This window comes from Fundulus heteroclitus, chromosome 21, assembly GCF_011125445.2.
Source record: "Fundulus heteroclitus isolate FHET01 chromosome 21, MU-UCD_Fhet_4.1, whole genome shotgun sequence".
NCBI lineage: Eukaryota > Metazoa > Chordata > Actinopteri > Cyprinodontiformes > Fundulidae > Fundulus > Fundulus heteroclitus.
The window spans coordinates 19,017,341-19,040,812 of NC_046381.1; the positions used below are offsets into that span (position 1 = coordinate 19,017,341).

The 23,472-nt window shown below is 41.7% G+C and overlaps 1 protein-coding gene across 2 annotated transcripts in view; it reads left to right on the forward strand.

Moving 5' to 3' along the window:
* The window catches only part of LOC105926663 (myosin VIIA and Rab interacting protein), a gene marked incomplete at its 3' end in the record, with an annotated part of 73,217 nt that extends 50,854 nt beyond the window's left edge, over positions 1 to 22,363 (forward strand). Inside the window, 13 exon segments of one of the 2 annotated variants that reach the window (XM_036125292.1) lie at positions 1,045 to 1,142; positions 2,600 to 2,680; positions 4,676 to 4,828; positions 7,546 to 7,738; positions 8,506 to 9,032; positions 9,797 to 9,940; positions 10,126 to 10,875; positions 11,095 to 11,157; positions 16,712 to 16,903; positions 16,991 to 17,152; positions 17,275 to 17,370; positions 19,955 to 20,015; positions 20,768 to 22,363. In XM_036125292.1, the coding sequence (XP_035981185.1) occupies positions 1,045 to 1,142; positions 2,600 to 2,680; positions 4,676 to 4,828; positions 7,546 to 7,738; positions 8,506 to 9,032; positions 9,797 to 9,940; positions 10,126 to 10,875; positions 11,095 to 11,157; positions 16,712 to 16,903; positions 16,991 to 17,152; positions 17,275 to 17,370; positions 19,955 to 20,015; positions 20,768 to 20,811 (2,564 nt within the window). 2 annotated transcript variants of the gene reach the window in all.
* Positions 22,364 to 23,472: the final 1,109 nt, after the last annotated feature.

A 23,472-nucleotide genomic window follows, 5' to 3' on the forward strand; every position in this document is an offset into this window, starting at 1 on the left:
GATTTGGCATTTTGTGTAATTATTTGTTAAGACGGGTAATTACTTGACACTGAGAAATCACAAAAAGGTTATCTGACACAAAAATATCGGGTAGGTGCTCATGTTTATCTGCTGGCTCACCTTACTATCACAATGCTACCACCACGGGTGTCATGTCTGCAGTAGGATGTTTCTATATTTATGGGTTGTTTCTGCACCTCCACCATCTAGTTCGACATTGCTCTGGGGGGAAATAAACCCTTGCCCAGCTAATTAGCAGTTTATCATTGCTTCTCTTTGACAGTGTAGTAAATTTATTTTGCATTTGATTCACGCAAAACAAAATGGTTGCACTCTCCTTTGGCCCCCAGGCTATGCACAATTTGGAGGTGTGGGTGCTTCTTACCAGCTGAAGCCATACTCCATAGAAACCACAAAACTCAATGTGCAAGGACCCTGATCTCATTAATTCGTTTTAATTTCGGCTGCTTAATGAGATCGTTTTGGTCGCACCCACAACAGAGGAAGTTGGGCGTTATATGCATAGCCACAGTAGTGCAAAAGATAAGACAAAATAATTAGTAATTGTTTTGGTTCTGATTAGTTTGTGTCCGTAGCATGAAGCCACTAAAGCCAGTCCTGCTTTGTTGTCTCTGATGACCATTCTATGTCTGCTAGAAGTCTCCATCATGAAACACCCTGATATGCAAGCACCATGATAATGAACCAGTCTCTCCAAGGAGGTGTTGTGCATGCTCAGAATTAGTGGGATATTCCCACACACAAGTTAGAAAATGGATGAATTCCCACACCTAATCACATGAAATGGTGAGTATGTTACATTCTTGACCCAACGGAGACTTTCTACACTGATTCCTGTTGAATTTTTAAGCCCTTTTGCAGTCTTAGTCCAGTTCAAAGGGGGACTAAAGTTCGGGATTCAGCAAATCCAGAGTAGGAATTTAAATGTGAATTCTTGTCTAGCATATGGCAAGTTTTTAAGGTTTTCACCCTGGTGTATGACAATATCCAGGCCATGTCTCTGGTCTACTGTTGTGATAACAGGACACAGCATGGCAGAGACGCTCACAGTCGCCCTGCGTGTTGCTGAGGAAGCTATAGAGGAGGCCATCGCAAAGGCAGAGGAGTTTCGGGACAGTTTGGTAGGATACGGTTTTGTTACTTCCCTTTAATATTTTTCTAATCTAACTCTTTATATGACTACTTTCCTAGCAATGTACTTCTTGTTTTTCATCTGGGGTCCGTTCTTCGTACGTCGCTAACTCAGTTAGCAGGATTTCATTGTTGACGATTTGGCATGATCTTGGATCGTTTGGTTCTTCGAAAGACATCCTGCACTTGTTGTCATAGCAACATGTGCGCCAGCTTAAGCCTGCTCCAGAGCAGGCTTATTTCATGTAAACAGTATTAGATCACAGCTGTATAAGCGGAGGAGATAGGGAAGTCTGCCGTAGCCATGTCCATTTTTACGACTGCAACCTGTTGCGGAAGGTGCAACAATAATTTGCAGAGTTTTTCGAATTAATTGCGTATTGCGCAATAGGCAGGATCCTTTAGCGCAGCGCGACAGTGTAATTGTAGAGAGATTTTTCTTGGTGGCTGTTATAAACAGACAAACACATCATTTAACAGTGGCTTTTAAAGAGGAAAAAGTGGTGTTGGAGCCATAAATCTAAAATATTTAACTTATTTGTATGATGGTTTGCTTTTTGTTTTTATCCTATTCAGTAAGAACATTTGTTCGGGACATTTTATTGTGAAGTTTAGTTTACTTTGAAAGGCTTGCTTCCTGCCGAGCCGTATATTGTAGTAGAAAAAACTATGGATGGATTATCTAGACACGGAGCAATACAGTTTTACCATGTAAACTGTGGATGATTTGGAAAAGGAAAATTTTAATTTGCACGTGTCCTTTACTTCCCGTGTCTAAGGAATGATTCTGAAATTTGGATCTCTTGACATAACAAGTGCCTTTTTAAAATAAAGTATAATAAATAAAGGCTACCATTTTGTAGAATATTCTTGTAGGCTATTTCACTTTTACTTGTCCCCATGTTCTAGTGGGTCCAGTGGGGGCGCTGACATAAAAGAACAAAGTAAATATGAGATTTTTAAAATGCAAAAATTCTAAAGTGATAGAAACATCTACGATGGACAGTATTTACGCATTAATTTGTCTGCTGCTTTTTGCCAGCCCTCTCTCCTGGCTTTAACAGATTTTTAGGTGTTTTAATCAATGACTCAAATTCGGCATAACCTTCCATTAAAAGCTCGTGTTCTGCTTGAGAGAAAAACTGTGGGCGTTCTTTGGCCATGCTGAACAGCCAATAGCAGCGTTGCTGATCAATGTTTCTACTATCGATACATTTCCCCTTTTTAACAAACGCATGAAGGCGCAGTTATCTCAGATAACTCAATCCAGCCATACTAATCGTAAACAACAGGTGTGTTGGAAGAACCCAATTAGCCGGATCAGGATTAGCCGGATGAAATCATCTTGGATGTGTCATTTGATCTTGGATGTTTTAAGCAACGTACAAAGAACGGACCCCTGATCTCTAAGTAATTCACAATCTCTTTGAATGGAATGCGTCTGCAGGAGAAGCAGAATGAGGCTCGATATCTACGAGACCACAAAGAGGAGCTCATAGAAGAACTTGCAACGACTATTGTGCAAAAAGTAAGATGTGCAAGGATCTGTTGTCTCTTTTAATCTTTCTTTATTTTCATTTGCAAAAAAATGTGTGAATCAAAGATTAAAACTAGAAAGACTAGATTTTGTGCATTTATCTTGATTATAGAAACCTCGCGATGTCCCTTACCGCCACTAAGGAACCTTAAGGTATCCCACAATCCTTTGTGTGATATGACGTATAAGCACAGCCAACCTCATGGAAATCTACGAAAATGTCTGGAGAGAAGAGAGCGACCTCTTTGTAGTTCATTTTCGGAACACTGTAGGCCCAGATTTGACCTGCATCATCCATGTGCGTTTCCGTCACGTAATAACATCAGAGTTAAAGGCTGTCCGAAATCAGCACAGCAGACTGAAGCTCCTTTCCTCCCCACGATAGAGTTCTTACTGTTGACCTCATGAAAGGTCAAGGAACAAGAACTAGGAGCTATAATTAGAGGTATTCGGATTATTTCAGTGTTGTGGTATGGCCACCATACATAATGGCGCTAACATTCAATATCAAGTGGAGCCACACAGCGGTAGTAAGAGAAAAAAAGTAATGGCGGACGCAACATGAAGCGGTCCAAACAGTCAGATGTGGGATTACTTTTGCAGTGTTTAATGAGGATGCAAAATGCTCTTTATGCGGTTCTGTTTTTAAATATAAACACTCAACAAGTTCCTTAAGATGTCAGCTGCTGAAAGCCTGAGTTATTTTAAGATTAAAAACCCATTTGTTTAGGATTGCCTTTGGCTATTCTTGTTAAATTGTTTTACTAAAACATCATTAGTTCAAGTTTCCATTTTCCCATGTTTTATTTTGTTTAATTTCTTGTACATTTTATTCCAACTTACTTTTATTCTGTTTTTATTTTCCTGTTTTAATCAGGTGAAGCACTTTGCATTGTCTTTATACTGAAATGTGCTATACAAATAAATTTGCCTTACCTTGCCTAGCTAAATAGCGCCCATTCAGCATTGCAGATCAGCATTAGTTTCTCAATCAAAACTCACTGATGTGCTCTGAAGATAAAGATGTGATGACATAAAAACGGAGGGCATTGCACAAAAGACTGTAACATGGTAGAAAAACAAATGATGCTAAACGCACTGTTGATGGTGACGGGTTTCATGGAGATTATTAGTTATTGAAAAGATTTTACTCTCTTCATCTTGTTTCTATTCAGTAACCTCATAGGTTTCTGTTTTGTTATATTTTATTAATTTTTCCAAATTTAATAATGTGGGTAAAAACCACAATTTTTGGTCATTCCGTCAGTATTCAATAAAGGTGGCACAATAAACTGTTAAAATATAATGATGTGCCTCTTTTAGAATTGTAACAGCATATTATAAACATCATGGAAAGAACCTCTTGATACAAAAGAAAACTAGTGTTTTTAGAAAAATGGTCACTTAGAATTAATCATTAGTCGATCGATAAGATCAGTAAACTTTAGATTAACTCGTTAATAGATAACCTGCATCCCTATGTTATACTGAACTAACGGAGCTCAGATGTTGCCAGATCGTAGTAGCTTCTCCGTGACAGCACTGAGAAATGGCTTCCGCCCAGTGTTACATTTCTTACATTCAAGCGGACCAAAACAGAAGCAAAAAGGGTGAATATGGGTCAAGCTTTTGAGCGTTGGTGTTGACTTAAGGACGCAATGGGGCTCAGAAGCCACGCAGAGGTTGCCACTTTCCTTCTGGACATTTAAGTTAAATGTTTGTTTATGCTAACCTGTGGACCTGGCAGTACGGTTGAAGGTCGGAGCGAATGCTGGCGAATGCCAGTACGCCACCTATTGGCCGGGAGGAGTTAAACTTGTAGGTATGTTGCTTAAAGTGAGATTATTTTTGGAGATCTACTTGAATAAGGGAGCTAAAAAACTGTTGAAGATATCACATTAGTTTGATAGAATCTCTTTATTTTTCAATGGATTCTCTGCTCTTTCTTTATAAATAAGTATCCTCTCTGTCTTTTGTCCTCATCAGATCATTCAGAGGAGGAAGCGATCAGAGATGCAGACAGAGTATGACTTTGTCTGGCCACAACCCCAATCTGTAACACAAACCAGCGAGCTGCCATCTCCTTCTCAGCCTCACACTTCATCGCAAGACCCTCTGAAAACCCCCTACCCTCTCTGGGTGAGTCCCTTTCATCATATCGTATGTGAGTCAGAGATACATTAACAAAATGTCCTCATGGTGGGTGGAAACCATATCTATGTTTTTTCAAGCCTACAAGTTGTATATTTTCAGTTTATTTAGCAGCATCGTGTAATTTTTTCCCCGCCTGTTTTTAGTGAGCTGTCATGTCCATGGACATTTTTGTCTGGAGGAACGTAATTAATTACTATGAAGTGGTTTGTGGTTTGAAATGTGAATTACTTTGCTAATCTTTTAGAAAGCAAATCCAGGCTCAACAGGGTTTTTATTTTAGACCCCGATATAGTGACAGATGTCAGATGGGCACCTGGGCACACCTGTCACTAACATCTGAGCTAATGCAGGTGTGAAGTCATTCAATGGTTATTCCTTAGACCCCTTTAGAGGTGGTCTGGGTCAATTTTATCTCCATCGGTTTTACAGTCTAAACTCAATCCCCTCACTGACAGAGTAAACACTGACCTGACATGACGCTTCTCAAGCAAGCAGCAAGCATTTCCCTGGTTGAAAAATATTATTTGTAGAGCCAGTTTTAAAATTTGAAACTGCAGCTAATAATTTTAAATGATCAAAAATCCATTGGAGGAAATGTTCTAAAGATTTTTTGGGGGTTTTTTTTGGTTGATGTTTGTGTTTTGCTATTTTTTAAGAACTGTTTCTAATGAAAACCCCATAAATAATTCCCTCTATCTAATTATGCTATTTAGCAGCTTGTAGGATGTGTTGTCAGTGAGTTTTAATAGTTTAAAGTAAATCCTGATCAATTTTGTCCCCCGCTGGGGTAACTATACTGTAAAATATCTGTACACTGCATGTACTGTAAAAATAATTTACGAAACTTGCTCTTGTTTTTAGGTCATATTTCATTAGCTTATTTAATTTAAGTCCAATGGTTTAATCATCTGTATTGTTGCTGTCTTTGCAACATATTAGTTTTTTTTTTGTTTTTTTGTTCTTTTTTGTTTTATCAGTTAAATTCAGTTTATTTCTACAGCGCCAGTTCCCAACAAGTGTAATCTCAAGGCACTTTACAAAGTGAGCTCTATCAAATCAACCAGACAAATTGGTTGAAATGTGTTCCGTCGGAGGAAACCCAGCTGATTGCATTAAGGCATTAACTTCTCAAAACAGGGCTCCTGTAAATGAGTTCTGGGATCTCCCTGAGACAACCTGTATAAACACAGATTAAATACAATCAGATTACTAATATATAAATAAAAAATGTTTCACGTCAATCACAAAGCATGAAAATCAGCTCTTAAGCGTTTTTTTCAGATGGTAAATCACTTAATAATGCAGTGCTATGTGCACAGAACAGGTATATGGAGCACCTGAAAGGCGGGGCACACCCTGGACAGGTCGCCAGTCTATCGCAGACTTTAGCATTTCAGCCAAAAACAATATACATCCAAGGCTGGAATCGGGGACAGGGAAACTCCCTCCAACATATAATTGCTACACAGAATTTGTATGCTTAGCACATGAAATACAATGCTTAATTAAATAGTGCACCCAAGACTTGATATTGCAGAAATAGATGGAAAGCAACCGTGATACAAGATATCGTGCAGCTCTGTTTGTTTCTACAATTTCCAGAAATCTGAACCACTTAAATCATCAAGACAGAAAATAAATATAAATAATTTAAATGTGCTGTACACAGATTAACACACTTTGCAGATGAAACTAATCCTTACAATTGCGTTGATTTAGCAGAAAAACTGGGCACTCAGCGGGTGCTTTGCCTAGACTTCATTTTAAAATCATCTTTTTGCTTTCTGCATTCAGAGTTTCCCCTTCAATAAGCAAGAGACAGGGATTCAGGGTTTGCTCTAAATGTCATTTGAACCACTTAAGAAGCAGTTTTGGCTGATTTGTTTTATTTTTTTTAAATGGGACCCAAGAGGATCCAAACAGGCAGTTTAGTTCGCGTCGTTCCAGGTAATGCTTCAATCTGGAGAGAAGCAAGTGACGTTGGACACATAAGTGCATAACAAAAACCAACCAGCCGCAGATTGGCTTCCCACTGGATCGTGCAAGCAGCCAGCAGGGATTCCTATAGATTTGTCATTGTCGTGTGTGTTGGCGGAGCATCAAAGCTGCGCGCCTCAAGGCCTCTCCGTTTCCCGCTGTTTCACTCTCAGATGATCAAAGACCTGTGAAATGTGCGAGGATCCTCCTAAAGTTCTCAGCCCGCCTGTTTATCAGCTTTCTGAAAACACACTGACTCAGACACAGTGGATGCAAATGGACTCTCAGAGCTGCCTCTCTGCTCTGTCAGATTAAGATCATATTCCACTCATTATGAGGGTTTATGCCTTTTTATCTTATGAACGTTTATCCTTTTAGGCTTTTCCCTGAGGCTAAACACAGAAAACTACTGGTAACTCTTTAAACAAGATCTTAATGAAGTCTAAAATTATGCACCAGCCTTGAAAATACAATGTAAAATCACGAGTTACGCAATGAAATAAATACCTTTTTAATTTGTTTGTGTCCAGAGGGATATTTGAAAAAATGAGAACGAGTGCATGTTGTGTTATTTACTTGTTTTAGAGCGCCACCTGCTGTTAGGAGTATTAAATCACTGTCCAAGTCGTTGCCAAACGTTTGCTGTTGTGCTTTTTCTGCAGAACTGAGTCCTCTTGTAACTTGATTTGCATATAATTGTGCCTTTCCATTGCATCCTCTTGCAGCGGTCCCGGTCAGCGTTCTCCCTCACCAGTGACGACTCCCCAGAGAAAGGTCCCGAAGAGGAGGAGGAAGAGGAGGCGGCTGCTTCTGCTGCGGGTGGTGGCAACGGTTTGCAGGAGTACGCTTCTCTGAAGAGGGAGGGCAAGGCTGCCTCCTTACCTGGCTGGAAAAGCATGGATCGCCTGGACAACTCAAGTAAAGATCACAGTCACTTGTATTGGAAAATATTCATACCCCTTCAAACTGGAATGCATTTTATGGGTTTATATGTGCAACAGCAACATAAGGTTTTGAAAAATGTGAAGTGCCTTTTTTTTAATTCAACCCTGCTTTAATCTGATACGCCTAAATAAAATGTGGTGCGGCCAAATGGCTCAATAAATCTGTTTTCTGAAGGCCTCAGAGGCCCAGCCAAGAGGCCCATAGTAACTCTGGAGGAGCCAGTATTGGTATTAGTTGTTTATTCCACAAATGGGACCTTTACAGAACAGTGACGAGAAGAAAAGCCATCGTTAAAGAAGGCAATAAGAAGTTCAACTTAAAGTGTGGCTCAAGCCATATTGAGGAAATATGTTGAACAAGGTGCTCTGGTCAGATTAAACCAATATTGTACTTTCTGGCTGAAAGTTGTCATAAAACTTGACAACTTTGAACACATCATCCCCGCAGTGGGACAGGATCGTGCTCTGAGAAGCTTTTTTCAGTAGGAGCAGATAATCTAGTCAGGGTTAATGGAGTCCAAGCCAGTCCACCAGGACGATGAAGCTGAACGTCCAGTCAGAGCTACAATGAAACAATTTAGACCAAAGCATATCCATGTGAGATTGGCCCAATCAAAGTACAGAACTGTAGAAAAAGGCAGTCCTAAGAAGTATTGGCTCAGAGTAGCTAAGTACAAATGCATGCCGCACGTTTTAGATATTTATTTCTAAGCTTTTTTAAAAAACCTTTTATGCTTTCAGGCACATCCTCGGTGCTGCAGAGCCCAGACGGGAACTGGATCGCTCTGCACAGTTCCCAGCTTTCCCGACCCAGCCTGCTCACCAAGAGGAAGAGCCTGGTGTTCAGCGTGCTGGAGAAGGAGTCCAGCGTGGTCTCCGCTTACGACGAGATGGGCTCTGACTCGGAGCAGGAGGACGAAGGCGGCTGGGGTGCGGCGCTCCAGCAGTTTCAGCGCAAACTGTCGGACGAGACGTACTACACGGACTCGCAGCACGACCCTGAATGGACTTACACCCAGCACCCTCCCGTTACCTCGCCGTCCTCTGGACTGTACACCAACACAGAGACCCTGAACTCGGACTCCGAGGCCTCGTCGGTGCTGTCCGCGTGTCCTCGCAAACCGACTCACGACTTGCTGAGGAAGAAAAGACAAGCCGACTCTCATCTGCACCCTCAACAGCAGCCGCTGTGCCACCAGCACCTTCAGCAGAGCTTATCTCCGTACGCAGCCCACACAGAAGCACTGGATGTAAACTTTAACCCCAAGGTGATGTTTCATTATTGGACTTCATTAGGGGGGGGGAATGCCAGGAAGTTGGAAAAGATGCTCGGGGTTACAGTTTATAGACAATACAGCAGTTCACATCCTTCCTCTGATTGATTGTCCACTTAGACCCTTTTAATCTTTGTAACGTCTCTGCAAACTGTTTGACTAAGGGGTGAAAATGAGTTAATGTCAGAAAAATCCTTATAAGGCTTCTGAACTTTACTTCAGGTCCATCAAATCCACTGTAACTCTTGGCAGGTGTATGAATGCTGAACATAAGTATTCATTTTTTGGACATGCACCCATTTGGAACAAGGTTATTGCAGTTCACTTTATTTTACACCCTGCAAAAAAACTAATCCATTAGTTGTCTAGTTAAAGGGCAAAGGATATGCTTCACAGTGAAGGTGGAAACCTCATTTTACCTGTAAGAAACCTGGGATTTTAGCAGGGATATTCACACTTTTAACATCTCCCATAGTTGTTAATTAAAATAGATTTTAATCAAATAACCGATCCGGATCTGAAACCAGTTTCAACGTTAGGTCATTTGGACTCTAGGGGGATTTAGCACATATCTAGAAGTCCTTTCCCCACATTTCAACTAACAGCTAAAACCCTTGCTTGTTTGGAGGGAAAACAGGCACCAAAAAAAGCGAGCAAATTGTTTTTTTTACTCTCAGTTTGAAAACTTAATGTGTCCTGATGGGATTCTTACGACGCATACACATGCTGTGTCAGCTCCCGTCGTCGTTTGTCTTCAGGTACTGGGAGACAGCAGTGAGGCCGACGACAGGCAGTGCGTCCGAAGATCTCGGAGACGCAGGAAAAGTAAAAAGGAGTCGTCGACAGAGCAGAACAAGCCCGGGGGCCCGAACCACACGCAGTCCATTTACCCTTTAGCACAGGTAGAATATCTAATTGTTCCTCGTGTTTATCTCAGCTCAGATTCCTGCTGTGTCGCCATTAAACGGATTGTGTTAATTAAGAACAGCTACTTACTGTCAGGCGCGTTCCTTATAAAGCAACCGTGTGTTATCTTTAGACCAGATGATTTAAACAGTTAATTAGTTTGCCTCTCTGTGTGTTTCAGGAGAACAGCGGATTTCTACTTCATGCCCTGCTGAAGAGAAGTTTGAGTGATGAGCAGCCGGTGCCTGACAGCAATCTAGCAGCAACAGCACCAGATGCCCTCAAACTAGATGCCATGACTCCCGAGCCAGAGGCCTTGGACACTGTAGCTCCAAATTCTCCATCCCCGAACCCCGCTCAGCTCGACTCTGTGCAGATCGTCTGCAGGAGCTCGGGGTCCGGATCTGGCTCGGGAGATCCTCTGGAAGAAGAGATACGATCCAAACTCAGTCGGCTGGTGAGCCGAGGGACCAGCAAGGACTGCAGCTCGTCTGACGAGGATGCCGCGCGGTCCCCTCAGGACGGACAGACGGATAAAGACAGTGAGAAACAGAAAGAGAAATCAGGACCAAATGAAACAGAGAGCCAAAGGCAGCGAGAAAGCGTCAAGAGAGAGAAAGAAAGTGAAGCGATGGAACAACTGAACGGGCAGCAGATGAAAAGAGCCCCCGGGCTAGCGAAGAGCGCCTCGGTGCGAGAGGAAAAGACAGTTCAGGAGAGGGGTTTGGAGAAAAGAGCCAAGAGTTTTGTAGAGAACGTAGCTGAGAAGGGGCAGAAAAGAGGAGAGGTGAGCAGAGTAAGTAAGAAACAGTGTAAAAGAGATGGAGAGAAGGAAGCAGCACAAAAAGGTGGAGGCAGGAGGAGCGGCTCCAGTGCAAGTTCCCCTGCTGTTTCACCTTCTTCCCAGGAGGGGGGGCTGTCAAACAGCCAGGTGAGATGAGAGCTGAGAAACACTTTGGGTTTAATTTCATCCACTTTTCGGTCATTCTCTGTCTCTGGCACGCACGTCTGTTTGTCAGCTTCATCCTCAACTTCTTCCTTTAAGGCGCTCTTAAATGTTGTACGTACGCTGTTGTTGTGCTCGCCGCTTTGCTGTGCTTGGCTGGTTTTATTTGTGCTGTGTCTTTTTCTATGTGTGTGTTTGTATCAGGTGGGGCAGAATGACTTGGAACCACAGCAGAGGCTTCAGGTGCTCTCTTCTGTGTTGCAGCAGGTGAGATCACCGTGTCGCTGCAGAGCAAAAGTGTCCTCCAGTCTTACAGCAAGCCCCGCTCAAAGACTCAAACATCCTCTCCACTGAGGCAAAAAGTTTTACTCTGCATGTAAACAAGGATGGTGCAAAAAAAAGTATTGAGTGCATGAGTTTGCAGCCTTTCTCTGCAGCGTTACACTTGTAACGGTGTATCTCTAGAAAATATTCTTCATAATGAAGGCCTCAAAAGCTCAGAATGAATCACAGCCAGGGATCCAGTTAATTCTTTGAATTGTGGAGCAGCCGGCACACTCCCTGACCAAAGTAAGCTGCCTTGTGTCCCCTCAGTGTGCACTCAAGGCATTGCAAAAGTATTCCCTCCCCTGGAACCTTTTCACATCACAACCACAAACATCATTGTATCTTATAAAACAACACAGAGGTTTGCACTGGTGGAATGGTACTGATACGAGGTGTTCCACATATTGGAGAAATAAAAATCAGGATGCTATTCGTTCTTCAAAATCATGAGCAGCCATGACCACGTCTGCGTAGAACAGTCATTACTCGCCCCCTCCAGGATTAACTTTGACCAACAAAGTTAACAACATGCCCAAATGAGTGGTGATGCGAGGTAGAATGCAATCATTTCAGCTCATAGCTGAGATAAAGTGGCTCTCCATCCATCCATCCATTCTCTTCTGCTTATCCGGGGTCGGGTCGCGGGGGTAGCAGCTTCAGTAGGGAGGCCCAGACTTCCCTCTCCCCGGCCACTTGGGCCAGCTCCTCCGGGGGAATCCCAAGGCGTTCCCAGGCCAGCGAGAAACATAGTCCCTCCAGCGTGTCCTGGGTCTTCCTCTGGGTCTCCTCCAGGAGGCATCCTAACCAGATGCCCGAGCCACCTCAACTGGCTCCTCTCGACGTGGAGGAGCAGCGGCTCTACTCTGAGTCCTCCCCGGATGACTGAGCTTCTCACCCTATCTCTAAGGGAGAGCCCAAACACACTACGGAGAAAACTCATTTTGGCCCGGATCTCGTTCTTTCGGTCACGACCCAAAGCTCACGACCATAGATGAGGGTAGGAATGTAGATCGACCGGTAAATCGAGAGCTTTGCCTTTTGGCTCAGCTCTCTCTTCACCACAATGAACCGGTACAGCACCCGCTTCACAGCAGACGCCGCACCAATCCGCCTGTCGATCCCCCGCTCCATCTTCCCCTCATTCGTGAACAAGACCCCAAGATACTTAAACTCCTCCACTAGGGGCAGGACATCCTCCCTAACCCAGTGTTGTGCAATTATACACTGTTTAAAGTTAAACTTGTGGAGATAACATTTGTTATAACCATAAAAACACACCGAATCATATCAGCAATGCCATGGAACCGACTGCTAGCATGAGCTAATTCCGTTAACCCTTTATGATGAAAACACCATGTAAACACATTACACAAACATTTCCCAATGTAACCTTTCCCTTTGGTCTCTCTGTGTAACCTGTCGGTGCCTCATGTGAGCTCGATCCACTCTGGCTATCCACGGAAAGGAGCACTGAAAAGCATCTACAGCTCTGCAGTAAACATGTACTCATGAGCTTACACGTGGTCGGGATCGGAGGCCTGGGCTCTGCGGGCGTCCTCTGACCCGGCTGCAGCAATGATTTCAACAGAGTTTTCCTTAGCATGGGAAAGTGAGTCCTTTGCCGCTTTTCAGCTCTGTCTGGAGTCCACTTTCCTGTAAAGGCTGAAAAGAAATAAACAAAGCTGTTTTTGGCATGGAGGGATCCTTTCCTCTGGCGTTTTACTCTGACGTTAAGAAAGCAGACATAACTCTGATTTGCCCGGTTATATCCTCTGGGCCAAGAGAGATTCCTCCCGGGTGCTGGCTTGTACGTCTTTCCTGGCCTCATGGTTCAGGCCAGCCTCCTTCCTCCTTTGTCTCAGGCAGGGAGAAGGTGAAGACGGGCTGGCAGACCCCCTCACCTCGAGGGCCCCCGGAGAAAAAGTGGTCATCGTCTGAAAGTCCTCATCCCAGCCACTTCACACTCGGCTGCAAACCGCTCCAGTGAGAGCTGTAGATCTCGCCCTGATGAAGCCAATAGGACCACATCGTCCACGATTAGCAGAGACACAATCCTAAGGCCACCAAAATGGATCCCCTCAACACCTTGGCTGCGCCTAGAAATTCTGTCCATAAAAATTATTAACAGAATTGGTGACAAAGGGCAACCTTGGTGGAGTCCAACTCTCACCAAAAACGAGTCTGACTCACTGCTGGAAATGCGGACCAGACTCTGACCCCGGTCATACCCCCCACAGGACCCATAGGTGGTGAGCCTATAGGAGGGGCTATGCCCGGCCGGGCTCCATGGGTAAAAACCCGGCCACCAGGCGCTCACCAGCGTGCCTCATCTCCAGGCCTGGCTCAAGAGTGGGGCCCCGGTGACCCGTGTCCAGGCGAGGGAACATGACATTCATTTGTCTTATTCATCATACATGGTCTATGGGCTGCTCTTTGTCTGGTCCCTCAACTAGGACCTGTCTGCCTTGGGTAACCCTACTAGGGACATAAAGCCCCTGACAGCATAGCTCCTAGGGTCATTGGTACACTCAAACCGCTCCTCCACGGTAAGGTGGCAGCCCAGGGAGGGGCAAAGTGGCTCTTTTAGTGCCTAATCTGCACAGCCCCCACATGGGGAGAGGTGTCGTTGCAGTAAAGGCAAGCATCTTTCTTTTGGGTTGGAAAAATAGCACCAGAAAATAACTAATATCTAATAACAAATAAATACACTGTAGTGCCAACGGTGATGTTTCATCATATATATGCCTATAGTTGCGTTTGACATGCTTTAAAAAGAATAATAAAGAACTTCTAAGTCTCTTGGAGCCTCAAGCAGGTTTTCATTCAGATTTTCTTCGTGCTCTATGGACCTTTGTATCAACTCTGCCCTCATCCCCTGTTTCTTTAAAAGAAAAGAGTCCCCTTAACATGATGGTGCCACCATTATGTTCACAGGAGGATACTGACCTCTGAGCACTGCACAGGATTTTATTCAAGGGCGTCAGATAAATAGGGGCTGATGTGATATATATATATATATATATATATATATATATATATATATATATATATATATATATATATATATATATATATATATATATATATAATTTTTGATTTTTTTTTTAAAAAAACATTTTCAAAGCCATGAATCGATTTCCTTCCACTTCATAACTATGCACTACTCTACTCTGTATTGGTGTAGCACTTTTGCAAGGCGCTGTATTTATTGACTTTTCGCCCTGAAAGGAAAAAATCACCACCTGTCAGATGTTTTCTTTTTGGAAAATCCAATCATAAACAGATTTAACTGGTGCAAATGGGAACATCTCCTGAAACAAGAAAATAAGGAAAAGCACTTTTTTAAACTTTTTATTAAAGTTACATTAATTAACTACAGCTGCTTAGATTAATAGCTGCATTACAGTCTGATATTTTCCCTTTCGTAAGTCAAAGCTGAGCCAAACCAACACAAAGTCAGGTACAAACACACTCACAGACACACACACATCTGACGGGCGCGAGTCAACGTTGGTCATTAGGCGGATACATCATGAATGCTCCAATGAGTCACGCTTGTTTCCTACAATGTGAATGGACCATGTACTAGTGAGATCTATTTCTGTCGGTTTTCTTATCCCCCTTGAGGAACTCATTGGGCTGGAAAACATAGCGGCATCACAGGTTTTGTTTGTTTTTATTGGTCTATTGAAGCCATATTCTGCATTTGCATCAAATGTGTACCCTTTTAAAGGACAGCGCAGAGTTTGGCTTTCATTAAATTAATCAATGTGAAGTAGTGAGCCTCCTGTGCTGTGTAGCTGTGCTGCTGATGTAATTATCCACTGTATTCCTCGTTTGCGTCATCATCAGCACTTACGTGGCCAAACAACAAGCTGGCTTTTGTTTTTCAGAAAATACGAATACAGGTGAACCAAGCAAGCACAAGCTCCACACACCCCTGTTGGTAACATTTGAACCCATAAGACTTTAAAAAGTAAATTATAGAAAAAAAATCCCGCTAAAAACCCATGTAAATACACATTAAACAGATTTTGTTGTTATAGCTGCAGGTATTTTGTTGCAGTTTCCCATGTTGCATTAGGAGCGGATTGTTTGACGCTCTATTGACGCTGCAGGTCTCTGTTCCTGATAGAAATTCAACAAGATCACGAGCAAATGAGTCACAGAATGAGAGAGCAAATACAAACAGGCACACCTGTGTTTGATCCTGGCTCCTTCCACTGGGTGAGGACATCTTCACACAGCCACAGACAGGCTCAGATCGATACTTATCTCAGAGTGTCCGTCTCCGCTCCGCCTCAGATCACTATATCCTGATGGAAGCATTGATAACCCTTCTTTCTTTTTGTTCTCCCCCATATTCCTGGCTTTTTGAGCATTACCTCCTTAAAATATGATCAATGTGCTTCAGATGCCACAGATCAAAGTGTCGCCCAACGATTTATTCATTATTGATCAAAACATGTCCCACAGTGTTTTTTCCTGGTCAGGGGAATACAACAGCAGCTGTCTTAAGATCTTTGCTTTCGAGTAAGATACCCACCCCCACCCCCACATGCACCACTGATACAGATGTGAAAAAATAAATACACTTATCTCTTATTGCAGTATCTTAATCTTATAGACCTTAAACCTAAGTACACATATTCATCCACTGAATAAATTAGGAATTAGGAAATAACATTTCTTTTACAAAATCATTATAGATTATACAATTATTGTTGTCCTTAAGAAGTTATATACAATCAATGTAATGGAACTTTTTTTTTTTTTTGGTATTTATTCCTCATATCAGTTCATCCACTATATTTTACAATGTGTCAGATTTTTTTTTGTTGTTGCAAAAGTTCATAATTCCCACATATAACACAAGAGAGAGAAAATTTTACAGAATTTTATATTTATTTATTCATGAACATAGGACCCTCTGTTCACTTTGACATTGTTTGAATGTTTAAAATAAAAAGAAAGATCATCAGCCACTTCTCTGGGTTTTTCTGCTTTCGCTCAGGTTTCTCCTAATTTACATAGTTTCTCATATCCTTGTTCTGCATTCTAATTACTTTTCCTCGGATTAATTACAGGATGCTAATGAGGTAGATATGTTACCCCTTCAATGTGTTTTTTTTTTCAATCTGAGAGCTCTGAAGTTAAACTTTCTAAAAATAAATTATGCAAAAGCATATTATCTGTGCTCTCCTTCATTTGGGATAAAATTGCTTTCCCCATGACCCAATAATAATGTTTTGTGTGATCACATTTCTTCACATTGATTTTCACAATTGTATTCATTCATGTTACATTTCATGTTTTTATTTGTTGCCAGAGTTTTTTTTTCTTTTCTAGCAAATTCAGTTGTTTTACACGTAAATGTTTCCAACCGTGTTACTCGCATACACTTTTGCACACCTTTTAATTTGCAGAAATACTTTTTTTTTTCTTACTTGAGTTGATAAATTGGTTTATGTGCGCCTTTGTCTTCCACTTAAAGCAAAAGTATTCAGCAGCCTCGCTGTGCAGCATCACCACAGAAGTGCTGAAGGTTTTGAATGCGACAGAGGACCTGATCGGAGAGGCTGGGGGTGAGAGCTTCACACCGTCTGAGTCCATGAGTGCCTCCCCCATATCCAGCTGCTCTGAGACACGCAGGCTGGACCAGAGGCTTACCCAGATGGAGGAGAATGTAAGCTACAGAGCACCACCACCCATGTGTGTCAGCCTGGGCATAGAGTGTTGATGGGAGATAACAGTGTAGCTCTCTGCTGTGCAGGTGTACCTGGCTGCTGGAGCTGTGTATGGCCTGGAGGGGGCGCTGGGGGAGCTGGAGCAATGTGCCCGGAGTATTAGCAGTGGGACCACAGACACTGAGCTGGCCTTTCTGGAGGACCAGGTAGCTACTGCAGCAGCTCAGGTGCAGCAGTCTGAACTACAGGTACTGAATAGGAACGATTAACTATTTGAGGTGGGGGAAAAAAAATATCTGTGGCGCTTGTTCATAATGCACTACTGAGTAAAAGGTCTTTTTTGTGGATGACTTTTGCTTCTGCTTTGAAGATATCAAACATCGAGGCCAGGATTTCAGCTCTAAAAACAGCTGGGTTAAATGTGACTGTCTGCAATCGCTTCTCAAAGATCAAGCCAAAGCCCAAGGTACTCCACTGTCATTCAGAGTCTCCTGTTTCCGTCATATTCAGGCCCACAAACGTTTTTACCTTTCTCGCTGCATGCACTGCTGGTGAACTGTTTCGGCAAAATATGACCTTCATCGACATCCAGTCTCCCAATATATATATATTTATCTGGAAGCATGTGACTGTGCTTCCAGATAAATGTAGCAGTTTGATGTGGTCATATGAATCATTTATTTTCAAATCTGTTATTTAATACTGGAACTAACAAAAACAAGAATTAGTTTGTCTTACATAAGCATATAGGATCCCCTACATTTGAAGTCCTTGGAAATGATAGCCTTCAAATAAATGTATATTTTACTGCAGGGTCACTTTTCCACATCTTTAAAGAATCCAGACTTTTAACATTTTGTGGCATGGAAAAGCCCCATATTGGAAATGGTTTTGCAAAAAAGCCTTTCTATCGGAAGAACAATGCAACAAAATCACATTGGCAGCTATCGGTCCATCAGCTGAGAAACAGAAAAGTATCCAAGTACTAAAATGTTACAGTTGTTTAAGCCTGGCTCAGTGACAAACAAACAGAGGGAGACAGCATGTGTTGGTGGCATTTCAAATGAACAAGTAATAATGACACTTAGTGGTTAAAATCGGAACAGCACTAACACAATGGCTTTTACGGACATCCCCCATATACTCAACGGTCCGTTGTTGCACTGCATTTTTACTTCCACAGTGTGGTAGGAAAGTCAAACTAAAGCTGACTGATTGAATAAGGAAATGGTGAAGTGGTCAAGTTCCAGCACTTTATTGAGAAACAGAGCAGAGATTACATAGATGGAAGTAATCACACCCAACGGTCCGGCTGCAGCCTCCGTCTGCCCTGTCTCTGACTCTCCTCTGCTCTCGCCTCCCCTAATACCCGACAGTGACCTTAGGCGTGAGACAAAACAAAGACAGCCATATCCTATTCATTATCCCGCACAGCAAATACGCCAACATTAACCTTGGCAATCAGTTGTATTTTGTTAGATTTCTGGTCTGCTTCTCTTACTGGCTTCCATGTTTGCAGGCTGCTCCTCTTTTTTTGCCAAAATAAAATACCAAAGGCTGCGCTCTGTTTTGGTAACCCTGGGAACTCTCATATGATTGGCTCAGGAACCAGGAAGTAAACACAAGCTGTACTAAAATAGTTTGAGAAAAACTTGACTTTGTTGATGGCGAGCACAGATTGTTAATAGGGAGTGTTACTTCCATTGCAGATGACGAATGAGAATGATTTAGGTTGATTTTTATAGTAAACATCTTACTTATAGCTCCTTTAGGAAAGCTATTTTTTTCATTAAGCCAGAAAGTATCAAGTTTGATCAGTTGTCAGTAATTTCCCTGAATTTTCCCATCATGGGACAATAAAATTATTTCTTATATTACCTAAATGTTAGAAAGCATGGATGTGTGGATGTGTATATGGTTCAAAAACATAACCAAACAACAAAGGTGTCAAGGGTGAACTCCTTTATCTTTATAAATAAAGGTGCTATAACAAATAAAGATTCACCGGTGCTATAACTTGGCTAACAAAATTAATGAATGAATGTTATTAGATCATTCCTATTTTCCTTTAAGTCATTGGAGTGTCTAGGAATCTTTAATTAGTAATCCCTGACAGCTTAGTTCGCTGGAGCTCAAATAAGACATGATGCAGAGGACTTTACGTGGAACCCTGGGTGTGGGCAGTGTCTCAGGTCCATGTCACATCTGAAGTGTTTGGAGTGCTGCTCCACCACCACACTCTAACTTCAGACTTTGGTCTCCTATTCTGAGCACATATCCATTTAAATAACACCCAGATGTGCATTTTTAGTTTACCCAGACTCCCCATAGTATGTGTGTGTGTGTGTGTGTGGGGGGGGGGCAAAAACATGTGGAGGGTGCTGTATCTTTATGAACCACAGAGAAGGTCACAAAGAGTCTCGATTTTTTTTCTAAAACAGTCAGTAGAACAGTCATGTAATAAATTCATACTTAATTAGATATGCTATAAATGTAAGTATAAATCCCTTTTAGAATAATTATTTCATAGTTTTATGGTGCAGTGTATCATGGCTCAGTGTATGGACTTCTTTCTTGGCAACTAAATAGCAACATGAATCATTACCACCCAGCTCACTGACTCAGAGTGTGTTGACCTGCTCTGTTTTCTGGGATTGATTTATCTTGACTTGAGGTGCTGGGGAACCAGTCGGATTATAAAGACTGTTAAACAATTACAGCTTCAATTATTTCAAAATGGGAAGTTAAAATACTTAATGAGATTTCATTAATTTAATGTGTATCTTGTAAATTATTTATAAATTGTTGAATCTTTATCTATTGATGTATTGTACCTCTTGCCACTGATGTACTGTATCTTTAAGCATTTGGCTTCATAAAATAGAAAAACAACAGATCATGTTTTGAAAGCTAGTCCTGTCCATAAAGCCCAAATACAGAAGTTATGGTCTCCAGTGAACAAATGGAGGCAAAAAAAAAACATGCATGGCACCATCCTTCAACTATCTGTGGTGTTGAGTTTATAAACTGTATAACTGTCTCTATTCCAGCCAGAAACACTGGACTCATCGCGCCATCAGAGGAGGAAACTACCAGCTCCTCCCTTAAAAGGTATTATTCTGGCTGCTTTCAGTTACTCTGCAGAAAACTAAGCACTCACTGACAAAACCCGAGATGGATGAAGAGACTTTTCGGGATATTTTGGTAAATGATCGAAATTGTTTCGAAAAATTGACAGTGTGAACTGATGTTCTGCGTATTCACCAGAAATGAAAAGTAAATAAAGCACCACAGTAGCCAGAGACTAACGTGAGTTTATGGGAGTCTCAAACAGACTCATGGGAAAAAAAATATACTTCTTTATTCACCTACAAAGATGAAGCAGCTGCTCAATGGGTGCAAAAGTGAATACATTTGCTAAAAACGGACTAAGAAACTAAAAAGCCCCATTAGATGTAAAGCAGCCAAATGGAAACACACACACACTGATTAAAGCATCATAAGGCTGTTTTATCAAGCCACAAGAAGTTGTTTCTCTTTCATCATTGTAAATGGCCTTTTCCAGTTGGAGCTTTCTTTATATTCTCTTTAGACTTCCTTGTTCTTCACCCATTTCCTTACAAAAGCTTTGAGTCAGGCTAGCTTTATCAGCGTGGTATGAAAGACGAACAATAGATCATGCCATTCATTCAAGCTTTTTTCCCTTTAGGCCATCATCTTGTAGCCAGTTGGACGGTTTTGACATTTGGATCTTAGTCATCCATATTCATGCGAATAATAAAATATTTAGTATTTATTTCTCATTGATAACACTGAATGTTGTATGACTCTTTTTTTAATCTGTATTTTTTTTGACATTTTAGAAAATTTGGAGTCAGAGCAGAAAGGTAAAGCTCTTCGGCCATAGAGACAAGCAGCAGCACAAGTCCCTCAGGGCCAATTTACAGAGCCTCAGGGACAGAGGCCCTTCACATCTAGTGCCTTGACCCAGCATCTGCCTCCAACTCTAGGCCAAGCATGGGCCGACACCTGCCCTGCGTTCTCCGCTCTCTGCCAACCACAACAGTCGCACCTCACAGGAAAACACAACTGGCTGTTTGTCTTTTTCATCATTGATCCTCAGTATTCCCTTCCTCAATGCACTCATGTAAGATGACTCAGCATTTGGTGTATCTGCCTTAAAATCTGCAAACAATCCTCATGTTACAACTAAAATACAGTATATATACAGTATATCTGTACAGACAAAGAACAATGCATTGCCATTTTCTATCTGTTTGCAAGTGTTGTTACTTTATGTAAAATGAAGTTGTGTAAAGATCGTGTGAAACTTTCTGTGATTCAGTGCCCTACAAGGAAAAGGCAGTGTTTGCGCTGTCATATTTTTTATTCCCAAATAAAATAGTAAGAGGAAAAAAGGTAATTACCTATTCTGCAATACCCATTGAAAGTTGTAGTTTATTTTTATTCCATTTTACACGCTTAGATAAAAATCAAATCACCATGTGGAGATGACTGTAAAACGTTTGGTATTTTAACTATTTACAAAGTAATTATTGCACTCGCTGTACCTGAAAACAGTGTTTTGCATTTGCAAAGTATCAGGGCCAAAAAATAGTTCTCCTTTTCCTGTCACTGCATTATGCAGCAGCTAAAATAAATACATAGCACATTTGTGATATTAGTCAATCTAAAGCTAGGAATTAAATATCCTAAGAGCTGTAATGTAGTGTATTTTAGATGCCAGGCCGCTAATTATGATGAAGCTAATTAACATCCAGCAGCTATGGATGATACCCAACAGCCAGTTATCTTATGCTACGTTCCATTTATCTACGAAATCTGGACTCATTTCTGAGGATTACGTCACACCTGAGTTGAATGTGTTCCAGTACGGAGTTGGAAAAACCGGCAGGATTTGCTAATTCTCATATGTATATTAATCTCCAATTTCTGTGCTCAAACACTAAAGAAACTGTTTCCAATCTGGGGTTGTACAGTACCATGGGCGTTGTTGGTTTAATGAGATAGGAACTGACAGAGCTAGGTTTATACCCACACTTTTTAGCACATTTTTTATGCATGGCAGCCATATTGGATATTGAACTCAGGGTGGTTTGATGACCTCCAAATTTCCAAATCAAAAGTTGAACTTCTTATGCTGCGTTTAGACCGAATGCTATTTGAACGTCAAAAAGAAGTCCAACGCCTAAACTTGGATGCTCTGAGCAAAGTGTGGACGGACTGGTTTGACACATATTGGGAGGAGCTTCACTGTTTTCCTCAAACGAGGGGAAATATTTACAGTGTTAAAAGTTTTTCGATTCAAATCAGTTTTATTTATATAGCGTCAATTCCCAACATGTCATCTCAAGGCACTTTACTAAGTCAAATTCAATCAAATCATACAGATTGGTCAAAACGTTTCATATCTAAGGAAACCTAGTAGATTGCATCAAGTCTTTACCAGCAGCATTCACTCCTCCTCCAAGAGCGTAGAGCCACAGTGGACAGTTGTCTGCATTGTTGATGGCTTTGCAGCAATCCCTCATACTGAGCATGCATGAAGCGACAGTGGAGAGGAAAACCTCCAGCAGAACCAGAACCAGGCTCAGTGTGAACGCTTATCTGCCTCGACCGACTGGGGGGGACATTTTGATGACTTACCTGAGATCCCAACTTCCTCGCTAATCTTCCTCCAGGCAAGGTCCTTTACTGTCTCTGTAGTTATAGATCGACTGATCATAGATATTAGGATGAGTACAAACAGAGACGATGAGTTTGCCCTCCATTGTAGACTTCCTGGCTTTTCATGTTCCTTCTGTCCCGTTGGAAAATTTGCCACTACGTCACATAGCAGAGCGTCTCTGATTGGTTGATGCTTCACGTCCAGCTGCAAAAGTTCAGATTTTCCAACTCTAGCCTCTGCCGCTTCAGATGCTGAGGCTCAAAACGAGCCGCTCCTGACTGTTGAAACACGTCGTAGGCCCTCCCAACGCTCCTAGAGCGTCGAGTTATTTTATTCAACTAAGAGTTTGCCTGTAAACCAGATGTCCCAGAAATTGAAAACACGTTTGGTGTGAACGCAGCATTAGGGTTTTCTTATTGTATTTTCAACTCAAAACAAACAAAAAAAATCCCACGTCTTGGTAGAACTAGAACGCATCATCTGCTATGCATACAGGGAGGGGGAAACAGCTAGCTTAACTTAAAAACTAGAATAAATAAAAGTTATTCTAACATAGTTAATTAAGGTCCAATATTTTTTAGAGCTCAGTTTTAGTTGGAGAATAGTTTGTGCTAAATGTAATGAAATGAATGGGCCACCAGCAGTTTATGAACACTACAAACCTCAGATACCCAGTCAGCTTAGCTATTCATACAAAAAGTGGAAATCAGCAAGCCCACATCTGTTGCCATAACTAAATTCTAGTATGTTTCTGGTTAAGATCAGTTTGAGTGTAAACATGATGTATGCTGAAATAACATGTGCAACCAGAAGCAAATGAAGCCAAGGAGGCTCTAACAACCAGTTAGCTAACTATGTACCTATATGGAAATGTGGGGA